The following is an 11676-nucleotide window of genomic DNA, read 5'->3' as shown; positions in this document are numbered from 1 at the left end:
AATGTGCATGTATGAAAACTATCATACATATACGACTTTGTCTCAAGAGTAGGAGATAGAATAGACTTTTGAGTGATAGATAAGTTCAAGTCTCCACATACCTTTTAGTTGGATAAAGTTCCACCGGTTCCTCGAGTAGTTCTTCGTCTTCGTAAGATGATCGCCATGGAGTTTGGAGCTTCAACTACACTTGACTATCCTAGACCGAGACTTAGTCATAAGTAAACTACAAAGAAAGACATATAGTTTTGATCACTAATATTGAAAAACATGCTTGAGATAGCAACGCCTGCCAGTTCGACCGAGCAGTGCTCTAATACAAACGAGTATGCATACTTAGTGTTAGAGCATTGCTCGGTCAAACTCGCATGTGTTTCTATCTCAAGCATGTTTGTCAATATTAGTGATCAAAACCATAAGTCTTGATTTCTAGTCTACTATAGCTAAGGTCTCGGACTAGGATAGAAAGTGTAGTTGAGCTCAAGAACTTCATGACAATCATCATACAAGACGAAGGACTACTCAAGGAACTGTTGGATCTTCATCGACTAAAAGGTATGTGGAGACTTGAACTTATCTATCACCCAAAAGTTTATTTATCTCCTATATTGAGACAAAAGTTGTTTTGCTATATAGACTTAGATTATACCGCATTTGGTATTTCGAGCCGAGTTTACCTCGCCTATCTATATCTCTAAATATGTGTTGGTAAAGCTTTCGCTTTAGCCAAGTTCATATTTACCTAGTGACAGAAGTCATATTATGTTTCAATCACTTTGAAAATTGCTCTGACGAAAAATGGTTTGTGAATAACAACTATATAACATCATCTGACAATGTTTCAATGATTGAAATGAGAGTTTAGATTATATAACCATTTGGAGGATATAAGCATTGTTGTGGAAACACATATATGTATAATTCCTTATTGCTTGAACTGAAGTTTGCGAACTTTGTATATCAAGTGAACCGGAGAAGTGCGTGAGCTAAGTCCGCGAAACCAGTCCGCGATCTGGCGAAGTTTTGAAACCCGAAAATTTCTGCTGGAGTTTGTGAACTCCATCCGGGAACTTAAGTCCGGGAACCCAGTCCGCGAACTTGAGTAGGTTATGTCTAAAAACGATGTTTAGTGAACTTATCTTTATAAGCTAAGGAATGCAATTGAAAACCGTGGCTATAGAGTTCATGAACCGATTCATGTGAATCAAATCATTTTTGCTTCAATTGTGTCTTGTGTAGTACATGAGATTTCCTTGCAATTGAACAACTCTCTAACTAGTTCATTTGAGTCATTTGAACTAGTTATGGTGAAGAAGAATATGGTTGGTATGAAAGTAATCATACGGCTAACCATTTGGTTAACTATTGTTGAACCAACTAATGTACAAGTTTGGGTATGGTTACACAAGCCCAGGAACGTGCATTTCATTTGTGTATAACAAGATATGTTTTCGATCTAACGGTTGATAAATATTAGCTTGAATCTAAATCAGGTTTTCATCTAACGGTGAATATTTAATGCTTTGTTACTAATCTAACATTGATTCTAAACCCTGATTTGAAAGACTATATAAGGGAGAACTCTAGCAACTGGGAAAACTAATCCCCAGACATTTTATGTGATACTAGTTGTGAGAAGCTAGAGTCAATTCTCCTTTAACCTTTGGTTTCTTCTTCTAAACCAGGTTAACGACTTAAAGACTTCATTGGGATTGTGAAGCCAGATCGATACTACTTTTCTTGTAGTTGTGTGATCTGATCTTGCTGTTTCTATCGTACGAGTACAATTGTAATAATTGGATTGAGATTTCTATCTCCGATAGCCAAGATAAAAATTAATCACAAACATCTTCGTCTCATCGTTTGTGATTCCACAATATCTTTTTTTGCTGCGTCGATTAAGACTATTGTGAGGTGATTGATAATACTACGCTGTTCTTCGGGAATATAAGACCGGTTTATCAATTAGTTCCTATTCACCTTGATTTATCAAAAGACGAAACAAAACTCGTAGGTATATTCGTGGGAGACGGATTTATCTATTACCATAGACTTTTCTGTGTGATACAGATTTGTTTATTAAAATCTTCGACTTTGGGTCGTAGCAACTTTTAGTTGTGGGTGAGATCAGCTAAGGGAATCAAGTACGTAGTATCCTACTGGGATCAGAAACGTAGGAGCATAACTGTACCTTGGATCAGTGTGAGATTGGTTGGGGTTCAACTACAGTCCAGACAGAAGTTAGTTTGGAGTAGGCTAGTGTTTGTAGCGGCTCAATACAGTGTGTGTTCCATCTGGACTAGGTCCCGGGGTTTTTCTGCATTTGCGGTTTCCTCGTTAACAGAATTCTGGTGTCTGTGTTATTTATATTTCCGCATTATATTTTTTATCTTTATAATTGAAATATCACAGGTTGTGTGTTTGGTTCAATCAATTAGAATATCCAACCTTTGGTTGTTGATTTAAATTGATTGACACTTGGATATCGGTCTTTGGTACCATCCAAGTTATCTCTCTAGTATTTGATAAAGACTCGCAGATTTCTATTTGCTTGAGTATAGAACAAATTGAGATATTTATATCTAGATTGAGTCTGACTGTCTAGTCTGACTGTCTAATTGAGATATTAACTCTTTGATATACTTTTATCTAGATTGAGTCTGACTGTCTAGTTGATTCTCTAGAAAGTATATTGGGATTTTCTCCATACAGATTGCTAAGCGAAATATTGGGTGTGGTTGTTGTACCCCCGCCTTTTCACTTAGCCCCTTGGTTTCGTGGTTCACATACTTGTGAAGGCCAAAATTCACGGTTTGGTGTAAAAGGATATCACATCAAGGGATCACAAAATTGTAAGGCTTGGAGAGAAGAAACATCACACGGAGAGATTCTCAATCGTAACATTATCTCTTTACTTTTCTCATATGTATATCATGGATGTTTCTACATCCAGCTAAACACCTATTGATTGAGGATGAATTCTAAGATGTAAACTTGATTTGATTTAATATATGAATATATTTTGATTTCTTCATATGATTATCGTTTGTTTCTACTATGAATAGATATTATGATTGATTGATTGTTCTAGGTGGCCAACTAAATCAGTTTATTTATTAATCTAAAGCTAGTAAAGGGTTAGGATATCCGTGTAATTGTTGAATAACCCCTACACAAGTAGAAAACGTGAAACCTTGCAGAGGGATTCTGTGGAGCAATCACGTGTAGAAACAACACTAGAAAGTGGACCTTGCGCTAAGAGTCTAACTACTAGGATCAACCTAAGTCACAAAACATAAAGCATTCGACTAAGCTACACCTTGAGTGCGCTACTACTTGGTGGTTTGGATGAATAGAATCTGGTATTCGAGCGCTTCGGTACCAGTGACCAAAGGACTTTAGAGAATAACACTGCTCTAGCTGCTTTTCTATGGTTGGTGATAATCTATGATTAATGACGAATAGATGAATATATTAACTCATTGACGGTTTACATACAAAGAAGGATTCCTCGATCATATCTTTCTCTATTGCTTACAACTTAATATTTGCAATTACTTTAATTACTTTGTTCAAAATCTAAAACAGAACCCCTCTTTATTACACTTTGACAACTAAAACTCACCGTTCTTTGTGGGAACGATCCTTACTTCCATTATATTACCAAATAATTGTGTGGAAATAAGATTATTAATTTGTTGAGCCTACGACATCCATCATCATACAGTAAGTTGTTGTGCACCATTGACCTGATTTTGTGTAACAAGAACATAATTTCTGCAAATGCATTCATCTTCAGCTAAGGTAAATCTGCGACCGCGAACTGACATATTGGATTTTTAGAGGTACTAGGCCTTAACCCATGCCGTAACGGCACGGGCATATTTTTATTTTTGAAATTAATTGACATTAATGGCAATCCTCCGAGCAATATTTCCCTGTGCCAAAACTAAACTGTTAGACCGTAGATGGAAACAGCAACACCTAATGGTGTAAATTGAGGTAAGCAGCTGTTAAGAATCAAGACTTCTGTGATGCATTGCAATGCATTTCGCAAGTAATAAATCAAACAACAAACTGTAAGATGCCTTCTGTGATCAACAAATTTGTAAAGGTGGTTCATTTAACAAAATTAAATAGGGGGATTGAGAAGTCATGAAAGATTTTTATGATAATATGTGAAAATGTCATGATTTCTTGTTCCAGAAAGAAAATACAAAACTTGGGAATAGTCATATTTAATAATTTAGCATTTGGGTAGCTTTTGTCTTGCTTGCCTTTCTTCACCCTCTTTTCTTCCCTGTATACATGAGTAGTATAAGTAAGCAGCAGTTAAGAATCAAGACTTCATACATGTATCACTAATTAACTTGATGATTACACGTACATGAGGAGAATTATAGGGGAATAGTAAAGATAGAAAAATAAAAGTACCTGCACCACGTCCATTCCTTTCATAACTCTATCGAATATAGAGTGTTTATTATTCAAGCCATGGTGTTGCTACAATGTTATAAAGAACTGAGCGGCATTAATACTTTGTCTCGCATTAATTAGCCATGGACAGTGTGAAAGGGATATCATGCCTTTAACCGCAAATTAGAAAAAAGTAACCATTCCTCGTATGTAAGCTTTTTGTATCAAATGAGATCCTGAGGCTGGAATGCACAGATAATGATAACAATCAAATGAGATCCTGAGGCTGGAATGCACAGATAATGATAACAATCTTAGACGGGGAGGAATGACAGAGAACTTAGCCATAATAAGCTTATAATTATATGACCCTAGAAGTAAACCAAATTAAATTTGTAACTGACTATTGTAAATCAGCAATAAGAGAACTTTTTTAGAACTCATCCTCAAACTCCCCACCCCAAATAGACCTCCCACCATCGCTGTCTCCCAGAGGACCTCCAGTCTATATCATGAAGCCTTTCATAATTAACCAAATGGAAGATTAGAATAATTTAATAACAACCATTACGGCCTTCAGTCAGTGTGAGGTTCTCCAGAATATCCCCAAGTGATTTGTGCATAATCTGATTCAAAAAGCCAAAACATGGATAAACCATAAGTACTTAACCAAAAAACAATACAGAGAATATGACCACAGTAGTGTTTAAGACAAAGGGAACCATAAATATTTATACACGGAAATTCGGAGATATACCTTAATGCCAAGATGAATTGACCATGCCATATACAATCCTATAAGAGATATGGTAATGCTACAATTGGATTAGCATTGAGACCTAAAAGCAACCCCTAATTTTGAACTAACGGACATATCTCTGAAAAGGAATGTAGCTAGGATCAGTTAATCATAAAAAAAAAAAAAAAAAGAATAGCCTAGCTTCGAGTGCTAACGTACAGAAGTATGACATTGACATAAGCACAAATTCTACACTTTTGATAATTGGCACGTACCTGCAAAAGGTTTGTATCAATGATGAAAAATTGTAGTTAGATACACACATCTACAGTTCAACAATGGGAGATATGAAATGGCCAAAATGGAGAGATACCTTAGAAGCCATTCTGAGAATATTATAGGGCAGCAAATAGAAATTTGGAGCTCCAAAGATGCTGAATCATTTGACATGAGCTTTACAATCTTAAAGAGAGCGTTGATTGAAAATGAAAAACAATAAAATACCTGAAATCCAATAACAAATGAGATGGGAAATAAGAAGAAACCCTTACACTGAAAACATAAACAGTAAGATAAAACCAAAAGTCGAAGATGTCGTAAGCTAATAAATCTGTGTTCAAAGAAAATAATCACTATATGTTTTGCATTCATAAGCCTTTCGAAACCATTTGTGTCAAAGAGTTCTTTACAACACTGCTTAGAAATAAAGCATAAGCCAATGAACCAGAATAGCTTAGGTGAATTGCAGGTTTAGGGTAACCAAACTATGATCTTTAACAAAATACTGAATAAGCTATGTAAAAAACGTCTTTTATGTCCAGTTTACTCAAATATTTGGCACTGTTGTGAACTCAGTGGCAATACAAACCTTGAATCACCTTGAGCTTCTCTTGGTTTCCTCTTAAAAATTTTATCTTCCTAACATTGCACGTTGTAGCCACGATAACATTCTAGTAATTTAATTGCATGCTCTGACTCAGTAATTAAGTTATCCCTTACGTTTCAACGGGTAATACGTATCTTTGCAGACAACTAAGATTAGTCATTAGTGAATCTAAGATGGAAAAGAAATAAAATAAAAAGGTCATATACTCACTTTGAATCCAAATTGCCATCAGTACTCGATATATCAGCCGTTTCCTAGAAGACTCGCTAGGATAAGAAGACGAATCATAACTATCTTCATTATCCAAGCTATAACATCATCACCACCAATACCATCAATCTCACACGGTCCAGGACCATCAACTGTATTAAGATCATGTAATATGCTACCTCTTCTCCGCTGTTTGCTATGTGCTCTATCGTGCTAGGAATCCGATTGGAAATGGAATACAACGAATGGGAATTCCAGTTAACAGTAAACCAAATTCCTCTCATTGAATGAGAGTTTAATCCTGAACTACAACATGAAACATGGAAAAAGTAAACATCAAGACAATAATTATTACGCATGAAAGTCGAACGAAAGAGCAATAGAACATCCATGGGAACTTCAAGAAAATGAGTTTGAAGCAAATGAAACCTGATGTAAACAAAAAAGAATTCGAATCCATAAACAAATATAGCCCACACTGCAGCACAACAAATTCCACAGACCTGAAAATCAGAATTGCAAAATCTTTAGCATAATATACAATGAATCCCGCACTCCATAAACCAATAAAAAATCTGTAATTACCATAGAAATCTTCAAGGCCTGACAATTTAGGTTCTCCAGGAAACACGTCTCTACAACACATATCTTTCTAAATAGCCAAACGACATTTCAACAATCCATTGACATAATCAATTCCTTCCTGAGATGATTCCTGAGTCGATCTGAAGCCAAATCTATGATAAATATGGTTTTACCGAACTTAATCGGAAGAGGATGACGACAACTAAAAACGTTAGCATTCAAAAAAATAAATAAATAAATAAATAATAAAGGAATTACCATTCACATGTAAAATCAAAAAATTCAAAAATAACCATCGGTTCCAGAAACCCTAAGTAAAATCAAAAATTGAAGATAACTTTAAATAAAGGAGTTTGTATAACAAAATCAAACTTACCCATCAGAACATTCTTCTTCATCTTCACCTTCTAACCTCAAAACTATGGGTTTGGTATCTAAAACCAGCCTTCAAATCAGTTTACTGACTGGGTTCTAAAAATGAGGAAGCGAGAGAGAATCAGGAAGATCAGTATGAGTTAAACGAAATCTGGACAGATGAATTAATGACAGTTCAATGAGTTTAGTGCTATAGGATTTACCACAGCCGTATATTTGTCTATTGGGAAATTAAATATTATATTTATAGGGTGATGAATTGATGACCGTTAGATTAGATGCAGCTATCAGCCAAGTTTACACCGCTGGTAGTCGACTATTGACCGGCCAAGTTTACGCTGCTGGTAGTCGAGTATTGACCATCCGGTGTAAGACTCGACCTGACCTGTTAAAGTGGCGAATTTTGGCACTTTACCATGCCCATAATGGGTGCAAAAGTGGCATACTTGTGGCTTTGCCTCCTCCATATGAACCGTCCTAACAACACCACCCCAATCCCACAAAGATAAAGGTCTCCAACATAAATGATCTATGGAGAAGGATACTTATACTTTCTGTTTGATGGTACACATACATTTGCATTTATTCAAAAATACCAAACCGACATGATCAAACAAAAGTAGTCTGAAGCCAATGACAAAAGTTTGGCAAAGGGAAAACTGTCAAAACATCTCATGGGCTGAGAAAATATAAGAACTCTTGCCAGTCTCAATAAAGAATTGATGAAGAGATGACTGAGTGTGATCTTATCCTCAAAATTGCCCTAAATCTATGTTTAACATACAATTTGGTTCACTCATCATGTGAATTACATTGAGTTTTTCCAATAAACTCAACAAGAGTCAAAATTGTTATTCACTTCTCTTTGGCTTATTAATCTGCTTCACTCTTGAATAAAGGAAGACTCCCGCAAGAGCAATCCCAGTTCCTGAAATAAAACCAAAAAACCCCATATTTAAATCTCAGTTGGAAACATGGGCAAACATGGGCTTAGTGAGTTGCGGGTGGGGAAAGTGAAATAAAATTTACAGGACGGCTGAACATTATGTAGCACGATTGAACCTTTGTAAATAAACTTTTTACCTATAGAATTGATGGGTGAGACGGGTGTTTTAAAAAAGAGAACTGATGACACAATGACTACTACTCGTTTCACACAGTTTCCAACTGAATGGGTGACAGGGGATACCCTCTGCAATATCATATAAGCAATCTGCAATAATGGAAGATTTAATAGGATCAGCTTTTTCTCTTTTGAGAAAAGAAGGTTATATTAAAATAAAAAGATAGAAAAATGTACAAAAACAGAATACAACTTCACATCATACTACAAATGCAAAGTTGTTTCCCAATGAAAAAGAATTTGATTTACGCTTAACCCTCTAAACACGTCCTTTTCAAAAAACCATAAGATCAGAGTTCGCTTAATGCGCAAAATCAACTCAATGGGATCAGCTCTATTTGCTCTTCCTTTTTTTCTTTTTTCAAGAAAATGAATAGAGAGTGTAAAATAAGAAATTAAGAACAGAGTCACAGACAACATCATAGATTGGAAAAGACAACGTTGCATTGCATGCATGCAACAACTGAACAACAAAATCCAAATGAAATAACTGAGTTTGAAGTGTGCAAATTCTAATAATTCCAATCCGATAGTCCGGCACTATAACCTTATGGTATTAATCACTGAAAGACTTGATGCCTGGATACGCCTATTTTCAAGAGAGACAGTGCCATTCCTAGTCGCTATTTGTTCTAACAAGCAAGTTCACACATTTTAATTTATTTTATTTTTCAAATGAAGAGAATGTAATAGAGAAATAATGAGATTAGCACTATTGGGGAAACTAAAATTTTCTAAACTTTCCATGTTTTGCCAATATCAATTTCAAAGGATTCTGCAATGATAACAACCTCGAAGTACTAGTGTGAAACGTTGTGAGTTGGAAAGTTAAAATGATGCTCAAAATATAACAAGTACAAGCGTGGACCTGCAAGGGACTATCATTCTCCATAATATTAATACAGACTACGTCCATTTGATCCTAATCTAACAATAGCGTAAAAAACAAAACTTGAGTTAAATTCACCTGTTGATGAGCGTGGAAACAAAGTCCAGATAGAAGAGTCCTCACGCATAGTTCTCGAACATCTAAGCCCTAGCAGGGTAGAAGAAAAATGTAAACGAACAGATTCCTAAATGATGCTTTAGGGAAATATAGATTAGTGATGTGTTACATTTTAACTAGCGTGTAATACTTACAGCAGACTGCAGGAATGAAGGAGAAAACTTAACACCTTCCATGCAAAGCGTCAGGGGGACATTCAGTGCAAAGGATAAGATTGTTATCATAGAGAAAAGAGTTATGTTGTCCAGAGATTCCTGTTAAAGATAAAGTCAAGACAAGAAGTAATTAAGTAAAACTATAGTTGTTGAGCCAAGACAAAACCTAAAGTGCATGAAGTACAAGGACAACTCCGACACCTATTAGTTAGGAACATTCAACTGATAGAACCACAGATTTTGCACGGAAACAAAAGAATACTTGCATCACTTGAGTATGTAAACTACCTCTTTCTTAACCATGAATTGCTTGCTGAATACATTACGTGATTGATTAGCCAAGTTGGATCCCATTGCACTCCAAAACCCAACCCTGTCATCACAAATCAGAATATAGGCCATTCCTCTAAGCTTGAGTATTAATAACTCATACTGTACTTTACGAAGAAATATCTATGAATAGAACAAATGGGATCTATGACTTTTTATCATAAGACTCAGATATGTTTCTTACCAATCGAATGAGTCTTCAGTAAGTGAAGCCATTGCTACTCCACCAACAACTGGAACAAGGGAGGAAAGTACCCAAACTGTTGGAACCTATGCAAAGAGTACGATCAAACTAGTCTTCAATCTCAAATGAAAAATCCATAAGAAATTAAAACATACTGTAAAAAATAAAAATAAGAACAAGTGCTTGATACAATACCTAGATAGTCAGCAACAAAATTGGTTGAAAATCCAAAGCAGCAGTTTACAATCCGTAATCATTCAAAAGTAATATAGAAATAAGAATAGATATAATGGTATACCTCTCCCAGGAATAACGCTGAGATGATAACTGAGAAGAAAGGCTCCAAAGCTTTAACTGTATGCGTGAAAGAAACGGACACCTTCCCAAGACTCATATTTGTACAAAGGTTTCCCATTGTGTGCACTATCGCCAATGGCACAATTGCCACAAGCTGCACAGCATCCACAAGCAAAAAAACAAAAGTAATGGCAACTTAGATCACAACTTAAGAACATGAAATGACACCAAGTATTTGAATTGATTACTAGGTATAACGAATAGAAAAACGGAAACAAAATTGAAAATGGAATTACCTGTGATTTAGTGATGTTAGGTCTTTTGTACAGATTAAACGACCACATGATTAGAATAAGAAGCGTGCCTATGGCGAACTGAATTAATGAAATGGTTACTGGGTAGGGATAAACCTTCAACACCTGTTTATTAAAAATGTTGAAGTAGATATTTGAAACATACCATAAACAAAATAATACTCCAAGCTCCAATCTCTGACTCAAACTATTACTAGACGATGATGATGATGGTGATAGTGGTGGTGGCGTTTCATGTATACTTTTAATTGCGTCATTACATCTAAAATGTCTACCAGATTTAGATGTATTAGTATTCCATTTACAAGAATTAGAATACGCAGATAATGATGAATATGTAAGGGAAGTAGTAGATGATGAAGGAATAGAAACTCCATGAACGGATTTTCTTTTGGGCGGAAATGAATTCAATCTAAAATTAGGGTATCGATGTATGGAATCTGTGTGTCTAAGATACCATGTTGATGAGGAGGAGGAGGAGGAGGAGCAATGGGGAGGAGAGAGAAGAAATGCGTTGCTCTGCATTTTATTTTTATTTTGTTTTTGATTTTTTTGAGAGACAAAGAGAAACACAGGGGCGGCTTCTTGTATGCTATCTAATTAGTCATCTAATCACTAACTAGACCCGCAAAGATTTTGTTGTTGATTACTTTTCCGCAAGTGTAGAAAGAATATTTGACGAATCTAGCCGTCGGATGTATAACTATCCTTCGTGGGAAAGTGAAGTTTACGGTTTAGATGTGGGGACGACTGTACCAAATGGAATATAAGATTGAATACTCCATCTCGGATATCCCAACTGAATCTGTTTTTAGACGAGATTCCGTCCCCATGAGCTAAAAGCCCAGGAGGGACCATCATTTTGTTTTCATGGAGTAGGTTGTACTTTAGTTTGTCACTGCTAATATGCCGTCGAATTCTCAAAATGGATGGTCATGTCAACACGATACTCCCTGAAATTACATAATGGCAACGTTGCCTGATACTTTGTAGAATAAATGCAAGCGGTTTCTTTATCTTTAAGAGCTTTTGTTTTCTTTCGAGTTCATACTGATT

The 11676-nt window shown here is 35.7% G+C and overlaps 1 protein-coding gene and 1 long non-coding RNA gene across 7 annotated transcripts; both read right to left on the bottom strand.

Annotated features, from left to right (window-relative positions):
• Positions 1 to 4145: 4145 nt before the first annotated feature.
• Positions 4146 to 7432, bottom strand: LOC113317186. 6 transcript variants are annotated; one of them, XR_003343318.1, is made up of 9 exons: positions 7213 to 7432; positions 6837 to 7013; positions 6681 to 6754; positions 6252 to 6557; positions 5529 to 5659; positions 5375 to 5430; positions 5174 to 5294; positions 4435 to 5042; positions 4146 to 4300 (listed from the first exon to the last, which is right to left on the bottom strand). It is a non-coding gene; the product is annotated as an uncharacterized LOC113317186 (long non-coding RNA). The 6 variants fall into 6 exon arrangements; XR_003343322.1 differs by lacking the exon at positions 5375 to 5430 and having other exon boundaries at positions 4435 to 4658; positions 4821 to 5042; XR_003343321.1 differs by lacking the exon at positions 5375 to 5430 and having other exon boundaries at positions 4435 to 4658; positions 4876 to 5042.
• Positions 7433 to 7762: 330 nt separating this feature from the next.
• LOC113319635 (triose phosphate/phosphate translocator, non-green plastid, chloroplastic-like) lies at positions 7763 to 11212 on the bottom strand. Its single transcript, XM_026567877.1, has 8 exons — positions 10603 to 11212; positions 10308 to 10460; positions 10010 to 10095; positions 9784 to 9868; positions 9475 to 9594; positions 9302 to 9370; positions 8295 to 8424; positions 7763 to 8139 (listed from the first exon to the last, which is right to left on the bottom strand). Exons 1-8 carry the CDS (start codon positions 11143 to 11145, stop codon positions 8063 to 8065), a joined length of 1263 nt encoding a protein of 420 aa, XP_026423662.1. The 5' UTR covers positions 11146 to 11212; the 3' UTR covers positions 7763 to 8062.
• Positions 11213 to 11676: the final 464 nt, after the last annotated feature.

This window comes from Papaver somniferum, chromosome 10 (genome assembly GCF_003573695.1).
Source record: "Papaver somniferum cultivar HN1 chromosome 10, ASM357369v1, whole genome shotgun sequence".
NCBI classification, from domain to species: domain Eukaryota; kingdom Viridiplantae; phylum Streptophyta; class Magnoliopsida; order Ranunculales; family Papaveraceae; genus Papaver; species Papaver somniferum.
The sequence above is the reverse complement of the archived record's forward strand: the minus strand, read 5'-3'. Positions and strand labels throughout refer to the sequence as shown.